Consider the following 25803-nt stretch of genomic DNA (forward strand, 5'->3'; position numbering starts at 1 on the left):
TGCCGTGTCACTGAACGAAGCAGGGCCTGCCGTGTCCATGACCGAGCCTGGCAGCAGCACTGAAGGTGATGCTGTACTGACGGCACAGCAAATTCAGTTTCCTGCTCTGGGAACAGCAGGGGTTAATAACCTAAAGATGCCTCAAATGGAGAGAGACCTGTAGCAGAAGAAGTGAGTTTGTTGTGAGCATATTCGACCCATGGAAGGTAAGTGTACCAGGAGACCCGGGATATGGGTAGTGATGCGGCAGAGCGTGGCTTCTAGCTCCTGATTGAAGCGCTCAATCTGACCATTAGCCTGAGGGAGATATCCCAAACTGAGATATGGCTTTGGCCCCTAGGGACGTACAAAACCTCTTCCAGACCTGTGGAACAAACTGTAGTCTCTTGTCTGACACTATTTCCATAGGTATCCCATGTAACCTGAATACCTGTTCAACCAGTGTTTTTGCGGTTTAGGAAGCAGTGGGGAGCTTTTCTGGGATTATGACGGTAAGCATGGTTGTTTTCCCAGAGGAAACTGGGTGACCAGTGACAAAGTCTAATGTTATATTTGACCATGGCCTGTGAGGTGTGGAATAAAGGCTACAAAAGTCACGCAGGATGCAGAGTCTGTACCTTATTTCTGGCACGCCATGAACAGAATGGTATGCGTTTCAGAGGTGGAGTTTGGTGAATATTGTGCAGCTGAAATGCGGAGCTGATGAGTGGAAGGGGGTATTTTTTTATGTTTTTTTTTCTTAGAGGCCCTGAAAGTCAGGGGCACAGCAAGTCATCCTTTTCCCCTACAAAAACAAACCCTGCACCCATTGAAGTTTTCCATGGCAACTCATTCTAGTTTTGACAGATTGTACTGGTGACTGGTGGGTAGATTGGCACTGAGAAGGAGTTCTATGGTGCAGTCGTGGAATGGTGGAAGTGACAGGGCTTTACTGTTATTGAAAATCTCTTGGATGGAGGTCATGATAAATAGCGGCCACCCCTGAACCCTGAACCATGAACAGATGATGAAGAAAGGCAGTTTCTCTCTATGGTTACCGTTAGCACTGGCCAGAAAAGGGCAATCCAGGGGCAGGAGAGGTATATTTAACTGACTAGCCAGATACAAATCAAGGGGTTATGTTCACAGCCTGAATCAACAAGAGCCTGAAATAAGTGAGTGACCTGGTTTATGATTAATGACACAGAGAGAAGAAGACAGGGCTTGTGAATCACATGCGAACGTTGGTAACTATAACTCTTTTCTCCCTCTCTCTCCTTCAGACAATTATCAATACAAAGGGAGAGAGAGGCTAACGCCTCAAAGGTGGCTGGCTTGTCAGGTGAGGCCATTTGATCTTTCATAGCTTCATTCAGGGAACAGAGGTAAACTCCCTGAAGGGCTTGACCCGGCCAGCCTGCCTCTGCAGCTGCGGTCCGAAAGTCCATTACATAATCTGCGATTGTACGCCGGCCCTGGCGGAGATTTAATAATCTCTGAGCCGAACAACATATGAAACAATCTTTACCTCAATGATTCATCCTTTCTTTCAAGTTGGGTAGTTTTAGGGATGATGTTTTGAAGTCTTTATCTTCTAGAAATTCAGATACAAATACAGAGAATACAAACTGTTGGCCCTGGTCTGAGAGAATATAGGTTGATGAGTATTTATGGGTTTAGTACATGGGATACAGTTTCTGTCATGGCCTACCAAAGAGGGAACAGTTCTATCTAAATTGTGCAGTAATGCACAAAAGACTATTAAATATAGGTTTCTACTTTCAGTGAGGCCTAATCACACCCCCATCATCTGACTGGAAATGGTCAGTGTAAATGTTTTAACAGGACTTTGCACAATTTATTGCACATTCTAGATACCTGGTTTGCACTTAATATTTTCTTTCAGCGGAGCCACTACTGCTACTCTGGGCTGTGTTACAGAAGAGCTGCTGCTTTGCCCTTCCCTTTTTTTCCACTTTGTTTATTCTGCTTTGCGTGTGGTTAAGGGAGTGCCCAGCTCTATAACGTGATGGGTACTAGTTAGCATGTGTGTTTCAACAGTGACTACAGAGGGTGAAGAGGACGGCTGTTTTCATGTTTTGGATATATTCAAAACTTTTGTTTCCCTTATTCAGAAGCTGAAAGCCTAAAGTGGGCGTGACTGAATAGAATAGAATAGAATAGAATAGAATAGAATAGAATGCCTTTATTGTCACTATACAGTTGTACAATGAGTTACAGAGCATCTCCTACTCAGTGTAAACATGCTGGGGGGGGGGGGGGGGGGTACACTTCTGCAGCGCTATGTACATATGGACAGTATTAACATAGGGAAAAACATATATATATATAATGTACAATATACAAGCCGTAAGTAACATGGGTGGTGCTTTCAGGTTTTTCCTTGTAACAGTAAAGCTTTTGAGCTTGCAGTCACCACACCACCACCCTAGTGTGCGTGCATCATGATTGCTTTCCCTTTTTACCCTCTCATCATCACTCCCTTGCGTTGCCACACATACACACATGTTGAATTGGAATTATACACTTTTTGATCTAGAGGCATTGAGTGATAGCAGTCCCGACCCAACCCTTCCAAAATATCAAATCAAATCAAATCAAATACAGAAATGGTAAAATCATTAGTCATAGATTAGGAAAAGTTGTTCTGTCCACTCATGGTAAATGGCCTGCATTTGTATAGTGCTTTTCTAGTCCATAGGACCCCAAAGCGCTTCACACTACATTCAGTCATTCACCCATTCACACACACATTCACACACTGGCGATAGCAAAATACATTGTAGCCACAGCTGCCCTGGGGCGCACTGACAGAGGCGAGGCTGCCGGACACAAGCGCCACCGGGCCCTCTGACCACCACCAGTAGGCAAACATGGGGTTAGTATCTTGCCCAAGGATATTTGGCATGCAGTCAGGATGCAGCCTGGGATCAAACCACCGACCTTCTGATTAGTGGCTGACCTGCTCTGCCACCTGAGCTACAGCCACCATGTCCTCTGATTCTTGCTGGAAGACAGAATCATCCATTTCTGTGCTCACATTCTGCTGTAACATGTCTCCTCATGTTATAGGTGAACTCTCCTATGTCTCTTTCACTCTCACTCATGTGTTTGCACAGCTGTGGACATCAGCTACCTTCATCTTTTCGGTGCCACATAGCGTCAAAATGAGTGGATGGTGTTACATTAAAGTTGTAAAACATTGCACTCTCTTTAAAGCAGTAAAAACAATGAAAAATGAATAATGAGCACTACAAAATATAAATGAATAGAGGTGTTATGATCATAGTGAACAGGTCAGTATGTGAAGGTCAGAGAAGCTGAAAGTAAATGCTCTGTTGCCCACTATGTGTCATGGTCCTGGGTCAGTGACCCATTGCTTTGAGTTTATTGTTATTATTTTCTAGTTTCTTCTGATTTTGTATTAGTTCTCATGGTTTGATTCTGGTGTTCAGTGTTTTATTACTCCAACCTGTATTCTCCCCCCTCATGTTCTATTCGTGTCCCTGAGTTTGTGTTTGTAAAACAGTTTGTGAGTTTCCTGTTTTACTTTGAAGCTAGCTTCTGCTGAGCGTTGTCTCCACCTCCAACCAAAACTTAATCTACACGGTTAACAAAGGTCTGAGCTTTATCCTGTGTATCATTCTGGCTTGAACTACCATTATTCTCCTGACAGGAAGTGCACTCACTCATCTCATCACACCTGTTAGTCGATGTTATATGTTATATATATATATATTTAGATTCCTGAACCCCTTCACCTTGTCTCAGTGACCTTTATGATGTAGTCACCTGAAATGGTTTTCCCTACACAGGTGGGCCTTGTCAGGCTTTATTTGTGGAATTTCTTGCCTTCTTAATGGGGTTGGAACCATGAGTTGTATTGCACAGAAATCAGGTTGGTACACAGCTAACAGGCCTATTTGACAAGTCTTAGGATTCATATTATGGCAAGAACCAATCAGCTAAGTAAAGAGATAATAATGTGTATGTGATAGTCCCCGTAGGGAAATTGCTCCCTTGCATTTAACCCATTCGCCTAGTGAAGCAGTGGGCAGCCACCAATGCAGCGCCCGGGGAGCAGTGTGTAGGGATGGTACCTTGCTCAGGGGTACCTCAGGATAGCTGTTCAGTAGAGTTGAACCCATAACCTTCCAATCATGAGGCAGCTACTCTACCTATTGAGCTATCCCTGCCCCAAGCGAGAGAGAAACTACAGTCCATCATTACTTTAAGAACTGAAGGTCAGTCAGTCCGGAATATTGTTAAACTTTGAATGTGTCTCCAAATTCAGTCACAAAAACCATGCTACCAAGTGCTACCACAAAAACTGGCTCACATGAGGACCGCCCCAGGAAAGAAAGACCAAGAGTCAACTCTGCTGCTGAGGATAATTTCAACCAAGTGACGAGGCTCAGAAATCACAAGGTAAGAGCACCTCTTATTAGAGCCCAGGTAAATGGCACACAGAGTTCCAGTAGCAGACACATCTCTACATCAATTGTTCAGAGGAGACTGTGAATCAGGCCTTTATGGTCAAACAACTGCTAAGAAACCACTACTAAGAAAAAGCAACAAGCAGACGCATAGCTCTAGACTAACGTTTTTCCATGGTTGCACTGGTGCACCTAACTTTTTTTCTTAGGCGCGCCATCACAAAAGTTAGGCGCACTCAAACTTTTCAACCACATCACTTAACACCAAAGTTCCCACTGTGAAGCATGGAGGAGGAGGTGTGATGGTGTGGAGGTGCATTGCTGGTGACACTGTTGGGGATTGTGATTGATACTTCTTTATTTTCTCCAGTGCCTTCAACACTATTCTTCCCTCGGTTCTGAAGGACAAGCTGGTGAACTCTGGAGTGGACCATCACCTCACTACCTGGATCCTGGACTACCTCACCGACCGACCACAGTATGTGAGGACTCAGGGCTGTGTGTCGGACAGGGTCGTCTGCAGTACGGGGGCCCCACAGGGAACGGTTCTGGCTCCGTTCCTCTTCACCATCTACACTGCAGACTTCTCCCACAATTCCACCCAGTGCTTCCTGCAGAAGTTCTCTGATGACTCTGCAATAGTCGGCCTCATCACTGATGGGGACGACAAGGAGTACAGAGGACTGACTCAAGACTTTGTGGACTGGTGCCAGCTGAACTACCTCCAGATCAACGCCAGTAAAACCAAGGAGCTGGTGGTAGACTTCCGCAGGCACAAGCATTCTCCACTGCAACCACTGAACATCCAGGGTATGGACATTGAGGCTGTGGACAGCTACAGGTACCTTGGTGTTCATCTGAACAACAGACTGGACTGGACTCATAACTCAGACGCCCTCTACAGGAAAGGGCAGAGCAGGTTGTACCTGCTGCGGAGACTCAGGTCGTTTGGGGTGGAGGGCCCACTCCTGAAGACCTTCTATGACTCTGTGGTGGCTTCTGCTATCTTTTATGGTGTGGTCTGCTGGGGCGGCAGCATCTCTGCTGGGGACAGGAAGAGACTGAACAGGGTGATCCGAAGGGCCAGCTCTGTTCTAGGATGCCCTCTGGACCCAGTGGAGGTGGTGAGTGACAGGAGAATGGCGGCTAAGCTGTCATCCCTGTTGGACAACGTCTCCCACCCCATGCAGCAGACTGTGACAGCACTGAGCAGCTCCTTCAGTGGGAGACTGCGGCACCCACGGTGTGGGACGGAGAGATTTCACAGGCCTTTCCTCCCCACTGCTGTCAGACTCCACAACAAAGACTTTAACTGAACAAACACACACATCCACACATGTGCAATAACACTAAGTGCAATAATCCTTTCTGGCATCGTTGTATTTTTACTCAGTTGTATATAGCATTCGTATTCTATTTTTATCTTATTGTATATTTTTATTCTATTTTATTCTACTGTATATAGTATATTATTTTATTCTATTCTGTACAGCTGTGTACTGTATTTATTCTTATTGTATTCTAATTTTTGCGTCATAACTTTTGCACTGTCCACTTCCTGCTGTGACAAAACAAATTTCCCACGTGTGGGACTAATAAAGGTTATCTTATCTTATCTTATCTTATTTTATGTATTGATAACATGTTTTAGTAATGTCACTTTTGTGTCATAATAATAATAATAACAATAATGATGGATTCCATTTATATAGCGCTTTTCGAGACCCTCAATGCACTTCACATATACACATATATACATAAAGGATAGCATCACAAATATGTTCTACACACATACAAATACAAACAGTGGGGAATTGTAACTTCATAACCTATCTGTTAAACAGATAGTGAGACTTATTGTCTAGATGGCCTGACGTCCACAATCACCTGACCTAAATCCAGTTGAGATGGTTTGGGATGCGATGTACCGCAGAGTGAAGGCAAAAGGACCAACAAGTGCTCAGCATCTCTGGGAACTCCTTCAAGACTTTTGGAAAACTATTTCAGGTCATGACCTCATGTTGGTGGCTAGTAAATGGTTTAAATAAGCTGCTGATTCTAAACATTGTCATAAGGTGTCCCTGTGGATCCTCTACAGTGGGTATAAGTAATCTTTTTTACAGCTACATGTGGTCTATCTCTATCTGACACTTTGATGTTCATCTACATTCACACAGGAGTTGTCAGGACAAACAAGGTTGTCTCTGCAATGCAGAAGTGTTCCTCAATGAAAAAAAACTACAGATAATTGTGCTCAGAACCAAATGTTTTTTTCTTATTACAGCAGCTTTTTCCTTTAGAAATATAATCTTGTCATCATATATTATTCATCCATGATTGTTTATATTTTTTCTTTTCAAACATTTCTTTTATTATTCTCAAAAATAATTTCTGAAGTTGGCAAATAAAAACAGAAGTAATAATGTGGAAAAACGCAGTTCTTTCTGATGTATAGTAAACCAGTATTCACAGATATTATCAGAAACACAAATACAGTATTTCAAATATTTAAACTTCAACAGAAGAACATCTTCCTGCATTAATCCAGACACAAAACTGCCAAGTTTGAAGCTGGCTCATGTGCACACATGCAGCTTCAGTTTAGAGACAAACGGCAGCCGCACAACCGACAGTGTGTGCGTTCAGAAGAGACCAAATCACACACACTCACACCCCACACTCTCGCCCACCCATGGGGCCCATTCTTGAAATATAAAGAATGACAACTTTATTCCTGGACTCTGGCAGTTTGTTCCTCTTGCATCTGAAAAGTTGCAAGTGTTCTGACCTGACACTCTGAAGCGATTGCTGCCAGCTCAGATTTGCTGAACCCTTCTAAACAATGCCTGTTCACTCTACTCTCCCCTCTCTCCATTCCTGCTGAAATCAGTCTTGACACACACGACTCCAGTAGCACCATGCTTACTTCCTATTTTTCACTATTTGACTGTTGTTGTGTTCAAATATTTAAGAAGCAATATTTGTGGTTTAGAAAGATTTAATTTGCTTTGGCAGTTCCTGTTCCTTTTCCTGAAATAAGAGAAACATGGACACAAAAACACACCCTGTGTAGCCTTGACTATCGAATGTTATCTTTCAGTTGATTCTAAGGCCCAGTTCAGGACATCTTGTTTGGACTCTGTGACCCAGAGACTTATAAAAAGCCATCACTGGTGTATGTGTAAGCGTGCTGAAAAACCCTCTGCACTCTATGTCTACCGGCAATATTTCAAATCCAAACATTAACACTGAATGAAGCTCTTGACTCTGAAAACATGAAGCGCCAACCCATTTATGAGCAAATTTGCATCGTGTATATATTAAAACAATAACACACAGCTTTATTTATTTTATAAACATCCATCCATCCATTGGCTTTCGCTTATCCTTTTCAGGGTTGTGGGGGGCGCTGGAGCCTATCCCAGCTGTCATAGGGCGAGAGGCGGGGTACACCCTGGACAGGTCGCCAGTCTGTCGCAGGGCAATTTGATGAACAATTTATAATTTTTACATAATACTCCAGCCTTTCAACTCTGAGCTTATTTAGTTCTATTAATACACTGAAATCTCATTTGTGTCATGAAGAAAGTCTTTAATCAAACAGAATTCAAAGATCAGAAACATTTCATATATGGAGTTAAACATGAATCATTGTTTCAACAACATATTTATTGTTGTCATAAACAGACAAGAAGACAACAACAAACTGCTCCTCCCATTCAACACATGTCAGTCCATATCCCAGCAAACTAAATCATCTCCATTTACACATCAAATAGAAACATGAATCACTTGTAATGATTAGAAACTTGATAGAATTTCAAATCTAGTTTGGGGAGTCATTCAGTGAGAAACAGTGAAATGATTTTCCATGTGAAAAGGTGGACAGCACTATTAGGGACCAATAAGCCAAAAACACAGAGGTCCAAACTATTAAAAAAGTGTGTGTGTGTGTGTGTGTGTGTGTGTGTGTGTGTGTGTGTGTGTGTGTGTGTGTGTGTGTGTGTGTGTGTGTTTAAGAAGAACACCATCCCCCCCTGTGTGATCGCAAGACATGGTTCAGTCCATTTTATTGGCTTCTTCTTGTAAACCAGCTCAACCTCCTCTTTCACTCAAACCCAGAAAGACTGGAGCGGAGGCCAAGGAACTCAAAAAGAACAAAAAAATAATTAATACAGCATGTACCCATATAAGATAACAAACAATCCAAAACAGATTTTACCATTTGTGCTGTAGCTTACTGCTGTCATGCATTACAAATAAACTTAAAATTTTGAACTGAATAAGCTATAGTCACAGAAGCTTTAGAGCACAATGTTAAAAAGGACAAAAAGAATATCTTTGAAATATTTGGGGTTTTGGCTACATGCAGCACTGACAGGAAAGCACATTAGAAAAAAAACCATCCTGAACTGACCTGATCTGCTAATGGTGCCGCTGACACTGACACCGTCAGCGTCACCGGCAACACCTTCACTTCATCACCAGTTTGAATGAATGGAAACATCCTGTGAGTGAAAGTGTGTGTGAAGGTGTGTATGTGTGTGTTAGTATCAGGATCAGAGAACGACAGCTTTCCTCTGTTCCAGTCCAGATTCACTCTGATCCTCTGGAGCTTCTTCTTTACTGAGAGAGCAGTGAAAGGAGCTGATGGTGAGCGTGTTGAGTATTTACCTAAACTGAAAATCACACCCCAAAATCCAAACTCTTTGTTTCCCTTCCTCTGAATAGACTCTTCTACCACACCAAGCATCCAGCTTGTATTATTTCCAACCTCGACATCCCAGCTGTGAGTCCCTGAGTTAAAACCCTTAGAACCCAGGACAGAAATGTAATAGTCAATCCTCTCTGGATTATCAGGAAGCTGCTGCCTCTCTCCTCCTCTCACACTGGTCAGATCTTCAGACAGGATGAGTTCTGGTTGAGCAGTGTTTGGGTCCAGAATAAGAGGAGTGTAGGAGACCATGTCCTTCATGTTGTTCCAGATGTTGAAGGTCAGGTTGCCCAGGTGTTTGGCCTGGTCTATCACAGCTCCTGAGGGCAGCTGTGGATCATCCAGCAGGGGGCAGCGCTGGACTCTTTCCACTGCAGCCTTGTAGTTGTGCAGGAATGAGACGTCTTCAGCTCTCAGCTCCTCCTCTGTGGCTCTGACTGTGTCTGAAAGAGCTGCTATCTCTCTGCTCAGAGCCTCCATCTTCTCCTTCATCATCCCACTCTTCTGCTCCTCTTCCTCCCTCAGTGCAGCCAGCCTGGCCTCCTCTTCCTCTGCTAGAAACTGGTGAAGCTTCTTAAACTGCTCCTTAATCTGCCTCTCTGTGTGTCGGGCCTGGACCTTAATGTGTTCTGCTGTTTGATCAAACTTCACTTGAACTTCTTCACAAACCTTTAACTTCTTCTTTAAGGGCTCCAGAGTTTCCTGAAGTTCCTTCTTGTGTTGTTGTGCAGCTTCATCGATGGGTCTGAATCTGTGATTGGTGTGTTTTTCTGAGTCTCTGCAGATGTGACACACTGGCTGCTGATGGTCCAGACAGAAGAGTCTGAGTTTCTCAGAGTGCAGACTGCAGAGAGCCTCTGAAGCTCTCTGATCTCTCTCCTGTAAGAACGACTCACACAGGTTCTTTAAAGCTCGGTTTAAAGGTGGATCATCCACTGATATTTCCTTACAAACTGGACACTCGTGTGTTGGTCTCTCTCTCCACCGTCTCTTCAGACAGTCTTTACAGAAGCTGTGGCTACATGACAGAATAACAGGATCTCTGAAGACCTGCTGACAGACCGGACAGCAGAGATCCTCCTCTGATCTGGAAGCCATTGAGTCTGTGAGTGAAGCTGAAAACAGCAGACAGGCAGTACAGTCAGTCCTGGCTCCCCTCCCTCCTCTACCACCTTCACTGAAACTTCCTTTGAGTCGTGTTTTTGCTCAAACTCACATTCAGTGTGTGGAGCGTCAGCAGCTTGAAGCAGCAGTGTTGGAGTTTTACACTGTCGCTGCACTCACTCGTGCAGCTACAGCTACTCACTGATCGTCTGTGTGTCTCCCTTTACTGAGAAAGAGGAACAGCTTATTTCCTGGTTTGTCGCAGCACTTGTGTAAGGTCAGAGGCGGAGTCTCATCCACCTCCTCCCATACATGCTGTTGCTTCATCCTGAACAGCGGTGTATTTTCTTGTCTTAACTAAATAATAACTATGAATCCAAATTTGTGTGTGTCCTCTGTGCATTCCTGGTGTTATTAGATCGGGGACATTACATACATACAACAAGGCTCCCCTATCAGTATGCTTGGGAAGACCATACCTTTTGCTAGCATTCAAATGACACTATTTTCAGGAAACTGAGATCAAGTATCATTCATAGACAGGTGACACTAACAGGAAAACCCTACCCAAGTCATTGTTTCAGGTATTCACTGATCACATGAACTTTGTGGACCAACACATCAGGTTTACCAAGGAGAATGTGGAAAACATGACAGGTTAGCCTTCCTAAACTGTGAGATTTCCATCACCAATAGGGGACAAAAGTTGATGTGTACAGTAAACCAACACATACACTTATCAAACACTCAAGCACAAACTGGATGTCATCAGGACACTCCAACACAGAGTGAACACCATCCCCACAGATATAGCGGCCAGAGACACACACAGTGATATTTGAGAAGTGAAATGAAGTTTTTTGGATTTACAGAAAGTGTGCAATAATTGTTTAAACAAAATCAGGCAGGTGCATCAATTTGGGCAGCACAAAAAAAGACATGAAATCAATATTTAGTAGATCTGCCTTTTGCATAAATTACAGCCTCTAAATGCTTCCTGTAGGTTCCAATGAGAGTCTGAATTGTGGTTGAATGTTTTGGAACATTCCTCTTACAAAACATCTCTAGTTCATTCAGGTTTGATGGCTTCTGAGCATGAACAGCTCTCTTTAATTCACACCACAGATTTTCAATAATATTCAGGTCTGGGGACTGAGATGGCCACTCCAGAACATTGTACTTGTTCCTGTGCATGAATGTCTTAGTGGATTTTGAGCAGTGTTTCGGGTCGTTGTCTTGTTGAAAGATCCAGCCCTGGCGCAGCTTCAGCTTTGTCACTGATTCCTGGACATTGGTCTCCAGAATCTGCTGATACTAAGTGGAATCCATGTGTCCCTCAACTTTGACAAGATTCCCAGTCCCTGCACTGTCCACACAGCCCCACAGCATATTTTACTGTAGAATAGAATACAATAAGAATAAAATAATCTACACAACTATACAGAATAGAATAAAATAAAATACTATATACAGTAGAATAAAATAGAATAAAATATACAATAGGATAAAAATAGAATACACATGCTGTATACAACTGAGTAAAAATACAACTTTGTCAGAAAAGAGTATTGCACTTAGTGTTATTGCTATTGCACACGTGTGGATGTGTGTGTTTGATCAGTTAAAGTCTTTGTTGTGGAGTCTGACAGCAGTGGGGAGGAAAGACCTGTGAAATCACTCCGTCCCACACCGTGGGTGCCGCAGTCACTGAAGGAGCTGCTCAGTGCTGTCAGAGTCTCCTGCATGGGGTGGGAGACGTTGTCCAACAGGGATGACAGCTTAGCCGCCATTCTCCTGTCACTCACCACCTCCACTGCACTCAGAAAAATTATGGTTCTTAAATGGTTCTTCAGATGTCTTCATGGTTCTTTAAAGAACCATCATACATCAAAGAACCTTTTTATTTTGTGGATGGTTCTTCAGCTATTACAAACGGTTCTTTAAAGAACAAAAGGTTCTTCATTCTTAGCAATCTAAGTTTGGTGGTGTAAATGGCATAAATATTTATTCACTATAATGAGGCTGTGAATTATACTGTGTGTTTTCTTTTTGTGCATGTGTGTGCGAAGGGGGAGGGCGGGATACCTGGCAATTACCCTTTAAGAGAAGATAGGAAACTGAATATTCAAATAAAAGTTAGAAATATTTGCTTAAAAATATACTGGTGGCAGGGGTGGGGGCCAAAGCCTAAAGACCCTAACCCCCCCCCCCCCCCCCCCCCCACACACACACCCCTAACCCCGCAAACCCATTATGAATGTGGTGAGTTAACAAACAGTAGACACAATACACACATTCAAATACTGTACTTTAGTTTTGAATTTTAATAAAGCATTACTATTTTCTACTCCACGGCATTACTTTTGAGATTATTATATATTTTTGAAAATATAGCATAATGATAATACTAGTTATTGTAAACTTTACAAACCACCCAGCAGTATGTAAAGTCAAATTATAAAATACAAGTAAATAACAATTGCAGAACAGAATGTCAGTGTAATGAACACACACTTCGTTTTGACAAAGCACACTGCTTAGGTAAATGATCTGAGTAGTTGTTCATCACTGAGCAATTTGTTAATATGTGTTTCGAGCCAAATAAATGACAGGGAGAGAGAGAGTGACGTCAGAACACGTCATACTATAACCTCCCGGGAGCGGACGGAGGGGGTCAGTCGTTGGGATGCGCATGCGCAGACAGAGTGTGCGAGCGGCGGGCCTTGACCTTCGGGAAAAAAAACTCACGGACGGTGACAGCGAAACGGATAACAGTCTTCAGTACCTGCTGGACTTTGAAGCTCTGGATTCTGGGACTGTTGGAAAAGGTAAACCATTTTCATTGAAACCTTATTACTGTTTTGTTTTTGTTACTCGTCATTGTAGCTTGCTGTTAATGTTGTGCTAACAGTAGCGATTAGCTAGATACGATAGCCGTTGAGGTCAGCGCAATTTAGTATCCAACTGTTTTCCTAACAAAACCACTGTTATAATTAAGTGAAGGTGCTCCCAGCTAATTTGAACCTTTGGCTTCTAAAATATGTGGTTCAATTGCGTGCTGCGTACATAACCTAATGTCAGCTAGACCGAAATTAAAATTTAATATATTGTTAAAGTCACTAAAATGGCGCCTGAAGCCTGTTGTGACGTGAGCTCTGTGTCTGCTCTAGAAACTCTGAAATTCTGTAGATCTGAGCCGTACATTAAATACTCACATGAACCTGTACTTTGAATTCTGTATGAGCTGTATAAAATACAGCTATGCATAAGAGTTTTGAATGAATAATTAGATTAGATAACTCTTTATTGTCCAATCTAATTATATAGAAATGAATAGAAATGTGACATGAGAAGGTGTGTCTTTGACTGTTCCTGCATAACTTATTTTCGGACTAGTTGACAAGTTACCCTCCGGTCATTTGATGTTTCCAAGATAGATGTTCTGTCAGGGCTCTGTGTGTGGGCAGGCGGAGAGGAGGATCCAAACGCAGGACTCAGACACTAACGTGAAACTCAAAAACCTCAGCTTTATTGCTGGTACGAAAACAAAACATGAAGTGACCACTGAAACCAGAGAACAGGAACACACAGGCATAATCTGAAGGTACGACACCAAGCATGGGAAAACACAGGGCTTAAATACACAGGGTAGTAATGAGGGAATGGGCCACAGAAGGGAGACGCAGCTGGGTGAGATCAGGGCTAACGAGACGGGGGAGCTAAGCTGCACACACTAACATAAGACAAAGACTTTCACAATAAGACAGGAAACAAGAAGTACTAAACCAGATGCAGACATGACACTGAACAGAAACTGCAATACACATGAGAACCCAAAACCTAAGAACTGATCCCTCACCAAGAATAACAGAAACAGATCCATAATGATAATAATAAACAAAGGACCAGAACATCAGAAAACAATCCATAATGCAAAAATAAACCAAAACATAATAAACTCAAAATACTGGGTCCAACGGGCCCAGAACCGTGACATGTTCTTTTGTAATATAGTTATTTTTTTGTATATTTCATTTATCCACCATCATACATCATACATACAAGCTAAGAAGAGGTCGTTATACTAACAAGAGGTATCAACGGTGGGCCAAAGTTCAGCACATGGTTAAAGTTTGTAATCCAGCCAGGGTGTAAATATCACTCAGCAGCCAGAGCTGAAGCAGGTAGCATCAACAGATAAATCTACTCTACCCGGCTTAAATCACAAGAGCACCTCTGACCAAAAAGCTGTAGATTTTGCACAAATTAATCCAGATTCACATTAATTTCACAGCTCCAACAAAATGAGGAAGAGGAGGGGGAGAAACACAATTAAGTTGAATGAGGAGGAAGAGAAGCAGCAGGAGCATCTTTAGGGATCCTTATGATGTCATTGAGGTTTGTTTCATTAATATGGTCCTCTCACAAAGAAAGATGACTTGTTTCACCTAGTTCACCTACTTCCTGTATTAAATAGTGATGTGCAAAATGTTGTGAAAAACCATGGAGCAGGTGTTAGGTTTTGTATTGCTGATTGCCATTTATGCTTAGAAATATCTACTTATATATGTTTAGAGTTTTGTAATTAGTTGTAGATTGGTAGAGGTTTTGATCCTTGATAGTCTGCAAACTTTGTGTGCATTAATGCTCAGGAACTCCAGATGTGGCGAGCAGCCGCTGGAGAGAGTAGAAATGCTCCTGGCATCACACCACTTTCTGTTTACCATGAAACACACTCCTCCACCTTTGGTTTTGTTCGACTCTGCCGTTCTGTCTGCGCGGAGCACAAAGAATGAATCCCTTTTTTTTTTTTTTTTTGTGCCTGTCCCATTTGGTTCTTTAGCCATCAGAATTGTTGTCTGAAGACCAACAAGGATACCCAATGGATTTACTTTGCCAAATGGATCATCGTGGCATTGCCGTATTGGTCCATTTGGTCGATCTTTGTTTTTATTATTTATTATATTTTATTTTCAGATGTTACAGACGGGACAGACATGAGTGAGGGATAGGAAAGGGAGAAAGAAAGAGGAAGGAAAGGAAAAACAGAAGGGGAGAGGGACAGTGAGAAAGGGGGGGAGAAAAAAAAATAAAAATCTCCTGGATCACCTGTTGAGAGAAGAATAGAAAACAAGCAAAAAAAAACAAAGCAACATACTAAACACAATACCATCGCATTAATCTAGCTAAGTGTAAACAGCAGTAAATACTAAATATTCAATGTTGTTGTGCAGCACGCAGGACAGATGTGCTTCGAAGTAGCAGCCAAGAAAGGTGTAATTTGGGTCTACGAGCAGTGAACACCCGTGTGCATACCTGTGTGGATCAGCGCGCTTGTATTCCAAAGGTTTCTCCATGTAACGATCTGCTAGGGAGTGTGGGGGGGCCACAGCCCTGTCCTCCGGGGTGTGAAGCGGGTATGGAGGAGATCAAAACTCCAGACATCCAGAGGCCCCCAGAACACAAGAGACCATGGAAGACCAACAGAGGGGCAGCCGCGCCACTGTTCCAGTAAGAGCTGAGGAGAGTCCCAGGGTTCACTCAGCAGCCGCGGAGCAGAAGCCAGGGGGAGTTGCAGTGACGCGCCCATGAGCTCCGCCGGCCCCCAGCTGTGCCTGAGTGACCGAGCCCCAGGCCGAGAGGCCGGGGGCACCCCACCTCCGAAGGGGCCCAAGCGAGCCCCAGGCTCCAGGCCCCGATAACCGGCCACCAAGGAGTGAGCCGGTGTGTACCTGGACGCCCACCCCCAGACACAAAGAACCACCAACGCACAGACACCTGAGGGGGTCCGCCACTGGCAGGGGAAGTGGTGGTGGGTGGAGATAGGCCTCCAAACCTTGGAGGGCCTGAGGTGTCCCCAGAGAGGTGGCGTCTGATACCCAACCTGACATATAGACACAGACATACAGGCACACACAGACACAAACATCCATCCCCCCCCCCCATGCTCTCATATGCACTCACTCCACACTCAACCAACGTGGAGACAGACATAAAGAGACGCTGTACACACGATCACACTCCCCAAGCGTACTCTACAGACCGGGTCTAGGTACCCTTGCCCCTGGAGGGGGGAACTGCACCCAGACCCAGGTGGTGTTACCCTTTTCCCTGCGGTGGGGAGAGGCAGACCACCCCGACTCCGTAGCAGCAGGGAGGCCCCACACCCCAGACCGCAGTCGGACGGCCAACTCCTCCTAGCCCTCCCGCTCCAGCAGGCCGCAGAGAACGGGGGTGGGAGAAGACTCCAAACCTCACTCCACCCGCTCATTGTAGTGTTGATGCATGTGTGTTCTAAGGTGCAATTAAAACCCAGGAGGGCATGGAGCTACCTGCCAAGGAGCAGCAGGTAAGCGCATAGTCCCTCCTGATAGCCCTCAATGTCTAAGTGTATTTAAAATTGAGAGGTGGGCAACGACGCCAGGGGTGAGGTGTACACCCTGATGGTAATTTGGACTCCGTGATTGTGCCCACCCCCAAGATCCTATATGTATGTGTAATGAGAGTGTGAATAATGTGAATGTCTAAGTTGTGGGATAAAATTGAGGCAGAGGCAGCCAGAAGGGGACAGAGGGGGGGGGGGGGGGGGGGGTAGCCTCCTCTGCACCCTGGTGACATACCCCTACTCCAAGGCCCTGCATGTGTGGGTGGTTGTGGTGGAGCGGGAAGAGGGAGGCAGCTGGAGATGGGGAGGGAAGGAAGGGAGGGGCAGGTAACCCCTCCCTGGGGCCAGCTCCCCCGCTGACCCCAGTAGGCACTCCCATACTCCGCGACCCGCCAGGGAAAGGGGGCCCAGGCCCATCCAGACCGGGGCCCAGTGCAGCAGCGCCCCCCGGCCCCACAGAGCCCGGGACAGTCCACCCAACCCCACCACAGAGAAAACTGCACCCACCCCACCATCCACTCATCTTCCAGACTACATAAGACAGTAAACGCCCAGGCTGAGATCTTCCTCCACCTCTCCTGTATCTCCCCCTCCTGCAGAGAGAGTTCCTGAAGAGAGGAAAGCTCCTGCAAGATGTGACCATCTCCCCCACCAGTTGAAGAGCCCCCAGGTGGCTCGACACACCGGCGGCACCCTGCTCCAGGGCTGGGCCCCCATGCACCCACCCGCCCACCCACAACCCCGGCAACACACCAACCAGGACCCAAGCCCCCAAGGCCCGGCCCGGGCCCCAGCCCAGAGACGGAGCACCCCCAGAACCTCACGCCCATCCCAGACCCACCCAGGGCCAGCCAGGCTACCAGGTCAGTAACCCACGTCCGTCAGCACAGACCCTCCCCTAGCCCCGCTGCACGCAGCCGCGAGGAAACAGTCACCTGAGAGCCAACAGAGCCCCCAACCGGACATGACCGCTACCCCGGGTTGAGCCCCCCAAGGAAGATGCCTCCGGGGAACCCCCCGACGCCCTAAGCCTGTCCCTACCCCCACACCAATCACAACAGTGAAGGCGGGACCAAACTATGACCCCCCACCCCCACTAGGTGATGGAGCTGATAAAAGGAGCCCAGAGCAATTGATCTGATGTGGTGGCAGAGGCTGTGTCAAGACTAATGTAATCTAATAGATAATTTCTATATTGGTTAGAATTAAGATTATTTTTATTTTTCCAGTTCATGAGGACTGTTTTCTTGGCTATGCATAGGGCAGTGAAAACCATATGGGCTATATTCTTTTCTGAAGTGACATTATCTAAGCTGCCCAGTAAACACACTAAGGGGGAAGTTGGAATGTTACATTTCAGACACTTTGATAAGTCTTCACATATCTCGCGCCAAAACGTCTGCACTGGTGGACAGAACCAAAGAGCGTGGATGTAATTGTCTGGTGTATTGCCTTGACAGTCTGAGCAGTTGTTGGAAGATGTAAAGCCCATCTTGAACATCCGATGACCTGTATAGTGCACTCTATGTAGTATTTTGTAATGTATTAATTGCAGACTGGGTTTTTTTAATTAATTTAAAGGTTTTTAAGCAAATCTGAGACCAGAAGTTTTGGTCTAAGCTGACTGATAAATCTGCTTCCCACTTTGCAATAGGAAGGGATATTGATTCATCTAATTTAGAAAGTGTTCTGTATATTTTAGATAATAATTTGGGGGATTTAAGAGTAAGAAAATGTGCCGCACTTAGTGGTGTTTGTAATTCAACTTGACTGAGGTTACATTTTTTTTTTTACTATGGATTTAATTTGTTGATATTCTAAAAATCTTGTCTTGTTGATCCCATATTGTGCAACTAGTCTGTCAAATGGAATAAATTCTGTTCCCTCTAATATATGTTCTAAGTATTTAATTCCTTTACAACTCCATTCTGGGAAATTAATCATATTATTGTTTTGTAATATGTCAGGGTTATTCCAGATAGGTGTACGTTTGCATGGGATTAATGAAGACTCCGTTATTTTTAGAAACTCCCACCATGCTGTCAGAGAGAAGCTGATGTTGATACTTTTAAAGCATTCATGTCTTTTGATGTTTGAGCTAATAAATGGTAGGTCTGAAATCTCTAGATCCTTGCATAGTGCCTGTTCAACATCTAGCCAGGGCTCAACTAAGAAGGTATGTTTTAACCATTCTGAGATGAACTGAAGCCTGTTGGCTAAGAAGTATTGGTGAAAATTAGGCAGATCTAATCCTCCTCTATCCTTGGTTCTTTGTAGCGTTTTTAAGCTGATACGCGGGGGTTTATCTTTCCAAAGGAATTTGGAAATATATGAATCCAGAGATCTGAACCAATCTTGTGATGGTTTGTTAGGGATCATCAAAAATAAGTAATTTATTTTTGGCAAGATCATCATTTTTATAGTGGCGACCCTTCCCATGAGTGATATGGGTAAAGATTTCCATCTAGTCAGATCGCCTTCTACTTTCTTTAGAAGTGGGATGTGGTTTAATTTAGTTAAGTCTGAAAGCTTAGGAGAGACATTAATACCTAAATATTTAATATTTCCGGATTGCAGTGGGGCAGAGGAAGAATTATGGAAGGAGCAGTTAATGGGGAGAACTGTAGATTTTGGCCAGTTAATTGAATAATCTGAAACTCTTGAAAACCAGTTTATTAAAGTAATTACCTCAGAGAGGTTGGTTTGTGTGTTTTGCAGAAAAAGCAACACATCATCCGCATAGAGACTGATTTTATGTTCTATGTTCTTACATTTTATGCCCTTAATTGTTGTAGCCTGTCTAAATGCTGCTGCTAGAGGTTCGATAAAAATTGCAAAAAGTGAAGGGGAGAGTGGGCATCCCTGTCTGGTGCCCCTCAGGAGACAGAAGCTGGAGGATGTCTGGTCATTTGTTCTGATACGAGCTGTTGGGGAATTGTATAATATTCTTATCCAGTTTATAAAAGAGTTTCCAAAACCAAATTTGTGTAAAGTTGCGAATAAAAATTTCCAGTTAACTCTGTCAAATGCTTTTTCTGCATCTAGAGATAATATTATGGTTTCGATGTTTTTATCGTATGAGTAGTCTATTAAATTAAGTAATCTACGAGTGTTTGTTGAGGAGTGCCGACCTTTTATGAAACTAGTTTAGTCAGGATGAATTAAGAGGGGGGTCATTTTCTCTAATCTCTTTGAAAGAGCTTTGCAGATTATTTTAAGGTCTACATTTAAAAGAGAAATTGGACGATAGCTTGAGGGAAATAAAGGGTCTTTGCCTGGTTTTAGCAGGAGACTAATGTTGGCAGAATTCATATTTGGTGGTAGTCTGCCATTTTCCTCGATTTCCTGCAACATGCCGTGGAATACTGGTGCCAAAATTGTCCAGAATTCTTTGTAGAATTCTGCAGGGAAGCCGTCTAGACCTGGAGCCTTATTATTGGGCATACTTATCAGGGCTTCCTGGAGTTCACTTGGCGTCAGTGGCGAATCCAGTTCCATTGCTTGACTGTCTAGTAATTTTGGAAGAGTTACGTTGTCAAGAAACAGATCAATTTCATTTTTAGATGGGTTTATTTGTGGTGAGTATAAAGTTTCATAGAAATCCCTAAAAATATTGTTTATTCTTCCAGGATCATATGTTGTGTTCCCCGATAAATCTTTAACAGCACATATAGTTGTTTTTTCTTTATTTATTTTTAGCTGGTTTGCTAGAAATCGACCTGATTTGTTACTGTGTTCAAAATTCTGCAAGCGTAGTCTTTGTATAAGGAATTGTGTTTTTTTTGTTAATAATTTCATTTAATTCTAGTTTTGTTTTGCATATTTTGTTCAATGTTTCCTGATCTTGGTTGCACGCGTAGGCTTCTTCTAGTGATTTGATGTTTTTTTCTAATTCCTGAATATTTTTGTTTTCTTCTTTCTTTTTGTGTGATGAGAAAGAAATTATTTTACCTCTCATCACAGCTTCCCCTGCTTCCCATAGAACAGAAGCAGATATTCCGGGAGTGTCATTAAAGTCTAAATATGAAGTCCATTCCTTTTTAAAATATTTAATAAAGTCTTCATCTTTAAGTAGTGATATATTAAATCTCCAGTTTTTTCTTGGCGTAGTGTTATTCTTGTGCATTAGTGTTAAAGATACAGGAGCATGATCGCTGACAGCTATAGGATGAATCTCAGTGTCTGAAATGTCACACAGCAGTGAGCTGCTGACCAAAAAAAAATCCAGACGAGAGTAGGAGTGATGAACATGCGAGAAAAAAGTATATTCCTTACTGTTGGGGTGAAGAGAGCGCCATGCATCGCAAAGACCAAAGTCGCTCATATACTGTTTGATTATATTTGTGGACTGCCAATTGCGCTGAGTTCCTGTTGTGTTGAGCCTATCCATGTCTTCATTTAGTCCAAGGTTGAGGTCACCGCCAAGAATGAGTGTGCAATCAAGGTGTTCAGAGAGTGCACTAAAAAATCCGTGGAAGAATGAGGGTTCATCAACATTTGGACCGTATATACTTACAATACATAGTTTTTTGTTCAATATTGATAGTTTAATAATTAGAAATCTACCCTCTGGATCTATAACTGTATCGAGTACTGTAAAATTAACATTTTTATGTATTAAAATTGCTACTCCCCGTTGTCTAGAATTATAACAGGCTGCAAACACGTTAGGAAACTCAGGTGTTTTAAGTTCGTTTAAACCTGTGACAGGTTTATGAGTTTCTTGTAATAAAACATCTGCCTGTAGTTTTTTAAGCTGGTTAAATATCTTTAACCTCTTTCCTCTGGTGCCAGCTCCATTTACATTCCATGTTACAAACCTCAGCATGCCCATAATTGTGTGTGTATGTCTAATGATGTACGCTGGGTGTTTCGTTTAGACAGGTGGAGAGAATGTGGAAACATCCCTTGTTTGTAAATAGAAAGAGAAAAAGAAGTGTGGTGAGAGGCTCCATAAGTCTGACTATGTGTGTGAATATTCACTAATATGAACAAGCGTGGCTTGCTTATGTGTCCTGCAAGTCTGTGCGTGCTGTGAGGCTGTTGTGAATGTGCTGCCGTTGAGCTGATGTGTTTGCGTGATCGTGGTGTGAAAATATGGAGAAATAGAGGGTGTTGTTTGTAGGTGAGTGGGGAAGTAGGTGACCACAGCAGTGAAAGACAAGAGAAAGAAAGAAACCACATGAACTGTGAGCAACAACAACAAAAAAGAAACGAAACGGAAACATTCCAATTAAAGCAATGACGGAGGGTGACGATGTTATATCTGCTATGACATCATATTGATATTACTAGGTTAAACCCATGTTAAAAGAGAAAGTGTGAATGAATAAGAAAAGAGTGTAGCGGGTTCTTATCTGGAGTGCAGTCAATATAACCACGGTGTGGTGCCGGGGTCGCGGTAGAGCTGTCCGTCCACGTAGAGCCGGTCCACGGCGATGACAGCACGGGAGCCTTTCTGGATGAAGCTACGTCGAACTGGGAACAGGACCTTGCGTCGTTCCAGGATCTCTTTGGGGAACTGGTCGTTCACGCTGAAGTCCGTTCCTTTCAGCTCTCTGCCGCGACTCTTCACCTGTTCCTTCTGTTTGAATTGACCGAATTTGGCCACAATAGGCCGTGGTCTCCCGGTCCGCGACCGCGCGCCCCCCAAGCGATGTACTCTATCGAAGTTGATGTTCTTTACGGTGTCCTCCGGCAGCTTCAGGTGGATTTTAATGAAGCTTTTCACCGTTGCCTCTGCGTCCTCTCCGGCAGTTTCTGGAATACCAGAAAACACAAGATTATCTCTCATGCTACGGGCTTGTAGATCGATAACGGACTCTTTTATTTTTTTATTTTCAATGTTTAGCTGGGTCACATTATCGGTGAGAGATTTGACCGACTCCCGTAGCGTGGCATTTTCAGCGGCAAGCGTTTCCACCTGCTGCTGGCTGAATTCCAGGGATTCTCTCAGAGATTTAAATTCCCGGTGTAAAATCTCCACCAGGGACAGCCTCGCATCGAAACTGGACAATCGCTTGTCGATTGACTCCAGGATGTCTGCGATGTCTTTGCCGGCAGGCGATGTTGTACCGGGGGAGTCTGCCGGGCGACATCTCTTCGATGACGGCGTCTCAATTTTGGCCGGGGAAGATGCACTCTGGGCCTTCTTCATTACTAAATCTTGAAAACAGCGGTCGATGTAATCTTGGAGAGCGTCTAAACTCTCCCCGTTGTCCTCCAGGGTGTTAGAGATGATAAAACAGATGTTGTTAGTTATATGACAATTGATTAGTATATTTGGTAATACTGAAGCTTGAAAAACCTTTGTTAAACTCTATGCTACCATTTGCTTTTTCTCCGCCAAAATCTCCGGCGTCTGACGTCACCTACAACATGGGTCGCTTACCTTGTCCGTCACTCTGAATCCGAATGAATGAATGAATGAATCCGACGGAGTTACGGCCTGGTCCGGCACGGTGGGGGTCAGCCATGTCTCCGTGAAGCACAGAATGTTGCAGTCCCTCATGTCACGTTGGAAGGTGACCCTTGCTCTTAGGTCATCGAGCTTGTTCTCCATGGATTGTACATTGGCCAGTGGGATACTGGGCAGTGGTGCGCGATGCGCCTGCTGTCTCAGTCTGTTCCTAATACCAGCGCGTTTTCCCCGGCGCTTCTTTGTTCTGCGCCTCGGATGAGCGGCCCGTCCTTTGTTGTTCTCCGCGCCGCGTAGAATCTCTGGCGGCCAGGAAGGGTCAGGTTTAAAAGTGTCCAAGATTAGATGTGCAACCTTGGCACCGATGTTTACAAGTGATCCGCTGTCGTATACTATAAGACTAGACGATTTTGGGATGTAAACCAGGGCAAAAAATAAGTAAAAAACAAGAAAAGTGGATAGTCGGAGCGGAGCGGTCAGGAAGGCGTCTGGACGTAGCCGCGCCATCTTACATCTTACTTTGGAAATAAAATATAATAAATAATAAAAACAAAGGTCGATCAAATGGACCAATACGGCAATGCCACGATGATCCATTTGGCAAAGTAAATCCATTGGCTATCCTTGTTGGTCTTCAGACAACAATTCTGATGGCTAAAGAACCAAATGGGACAGGCAAAAAAATAAATAAATAAAAATAAATAAATAAATAAACTGCATTTCAAAATCTATTTCCCTTTCCTGTTTGCTCAGGGATTAACTTCTGGATTAGTTCCTGGATTAGGCTTTCTCTCCTGCATGAAGTCCAGGTGCTGGTTTTCTAGTGTGCATCTGATGGCCCAAAGCTGACTCTGAGCTGTAACACCATCCATGGCTGCAGTATGGAACAGATGTGGGTGTGTCCTCATCTCCCAGAGTCCAAATCGTCATCAAACAGCCCTACAGACACAAAAACGTGAAAATATAAACAACCAGACTATCAGCAGTGATTTAAGTACTTTAAGACCTCTGTAAAAATCATTTACAGTATATATCACAGAATTTAAGGCCTTTATAATCACAGAGCATACAGAGAAAAGTACTGAACTGAATCATTTTCAGCTTTTGTTTTTCATGATGTATATTGTATTAATAATTAAATTTCATTATCTGTGTCTTTACCACACATTTGCCACACAGGTTTAGATACTGTAGGTTCAGTGAATGCTTAAATTGCACTGATTAGAATATACTGGACATTCAAAGCTAAGATTCAGCGCACTGTGTTAGAGGCTGGGATTTGATGAATCATCATATATACAACCTTTGATCATCATTTATGTCCAGTTGAGAATGAATCTGTGCGCTCACATATTAAATGAACTGAAATAAGTAGTGTGATCTCCTGTCTTGATATAAGGAATGAGAGAACTGACAGCTATTATTTTAATCAGCCTGTCTCAGTTGTTTTAACTCTAAGTATCATAAAGTAATGTGGTAACATCTGGACTGACGAGTTTACGGTCAGCATTTATCATCGCTAGTTTAAAGGCTGTAGGTTGCAGCCATTGTTCTAACACTATAAATGTAACAGGCCTCAGTGCTGGTTCTAACAGTCTGAGCTGCTTCCAGCTTTATTTGTGAAGAGCACAGCAGCTTATAAAACACGTAGCCAGCTCGTACAGCTGTGACATAAAACTTTCACAAGGTAAGATGACCTTAAAATAACTAGCGTTAGCCATGTTAGCACGTTACCTTCAACAAGTGGTCAGACTGCGAAAACAGGCATTCAATCAGAGGCTGGGCTCTCCGTTTCGCTGCAGGGTCCCTTCATTCCTCACATATCCATGTCAGGCCGAGTGTAAATCCCGAGCCTGAACGGCCTTTGTACAAGCACACACGCTTCATAGCAGGGCGAAGCTATGAGCTAGAAAAATCCAAGCAGACAGCCTGTGTCTGTCCAACCAATCAGAGAGCTCCTTACATCACCCGGTTTGGCTAATTTGAATAGCCGCACGATTTTTAAAATGAAGTTGTTAATTGAATCAGAATCAGAATACTTTATTGATCCCTGGGGGAAATTTATTTATTTTTTTGTTACAGTACTCCATTATAAACCAACATAAACCAACATTAAGACAAGACAGACAATACGCTAACTAAGAATAGTACAATATATACATACACACACACATATATATATCCATCCATTCGCTTCCGCTTATCCTTTTCAGGGTCGCGGGGGGCGCTGGAGCCTATCCCAGCTGTCATAGAGCGAGAGGCAGGGTACACCCTGGACAGGTCGCCAGTCTGTCGCAGGGCCAACACACAGGGACAAACAACCATTTGCACTCACATTCATTCGCACATTCACACCTAGTGACAATTTGGATTATCCAATTAACCTATCCCCACAAGCTGCATGTCTTTGGACCAACTCCAACCAATTCCAACACCAGGCCGGGGTCTTTCTGTGTGGAGTTTGCATGTTCTCCCCATGTTTGCGTGGGTTCTCTCCGGGTACTCCGGCTTCCTCCCACCGTCCAAAGACATATATATATATATATATATATATATATATATATATATATAAACACCCAGCACGCCCCTGCGGGCGGTTTATCCTTCAAGCTCGGGTCCTCTACCAGAGGCCTGGGAGCTTGAGGGTCCTGCGCAGTATCTTAGCTGTTCCCAGGACTGCGCTCTTCTGGACAGAGATCTCCGATGTTATTCCCGGGATCTGCTGGAGCCACTCGCCTAGCTTGGG

At 43.7% G+C, this 25803-nt stretch overlaps 1 protein-coding gene and 1 long non-coding RNA gene across 2 annotated transcripts; one reads left to right on the plus strand and one right to left on the minus strand.

The window, feature by feature from the left end:
* Positions 1 to 8019: 8019 nt before the first annotated feature.
* On the minus strand, positions 8020 to 10462 carry LOC309703553 (nuclear factor 7, brain-like). The gene is made up of 2 exons (XM_082528461.1): positions 10367 to 10462; positions 8020 to 10265 (listed from the first exon to the last, which is right to left on the minus strand). The coding sequence occupies exon 2, from the start codon at positions 10246 to 10248 to the stop codon at positions 8827 to 8829; it is 1422 nt and encodes a 473-aa protein (XP_082384587.1). The 5' UTR covers positions 10249 to 10265; positions 10367 to 10462; the 3' UTR covers positions 8020 to 8826.
* Positions 10463 to 12641: 2179 nt separating this feature from the next.
* LOC309703727 lies at positions 12642 to 24485 on the plus strand. The gene is made up of 3 exons (XR_014275992.1): positions 12642 to 13082; positions 14549 to 14652; positions 23811 to 24485. It is a non-coding gene; the product is annotated as an uncharacterized lncRNA (long non-coding RNA).
* The last annotated feature ends 1318 nt before the right edge of the window (positions 24486 to 25803 follow it).

The sequence above is a fragment of the Aulonocara stuartgranti genome (assembly GCF_965226115.1).
Source record: "Aulonocara stuartgranti genome assembly, chromosome: 3".
Classification (NCBI taxonomy): domain Eukaryota; kingdom Metazoa; phylum Chordata; class Actinopteri; order Cichliformes; family Cichlidae; genus Aulonocara; species Aulonocara stuartgranti.

Coding starts and splice junctions, on each gene's coding strand:
- LOC309703553 (XM_082528461.1), bottom strand. CDS start 10,248: ATGGCTTCCAGATCAGAGGAGGATCTCTGCTGTCCGGTCTGTCAGCAG.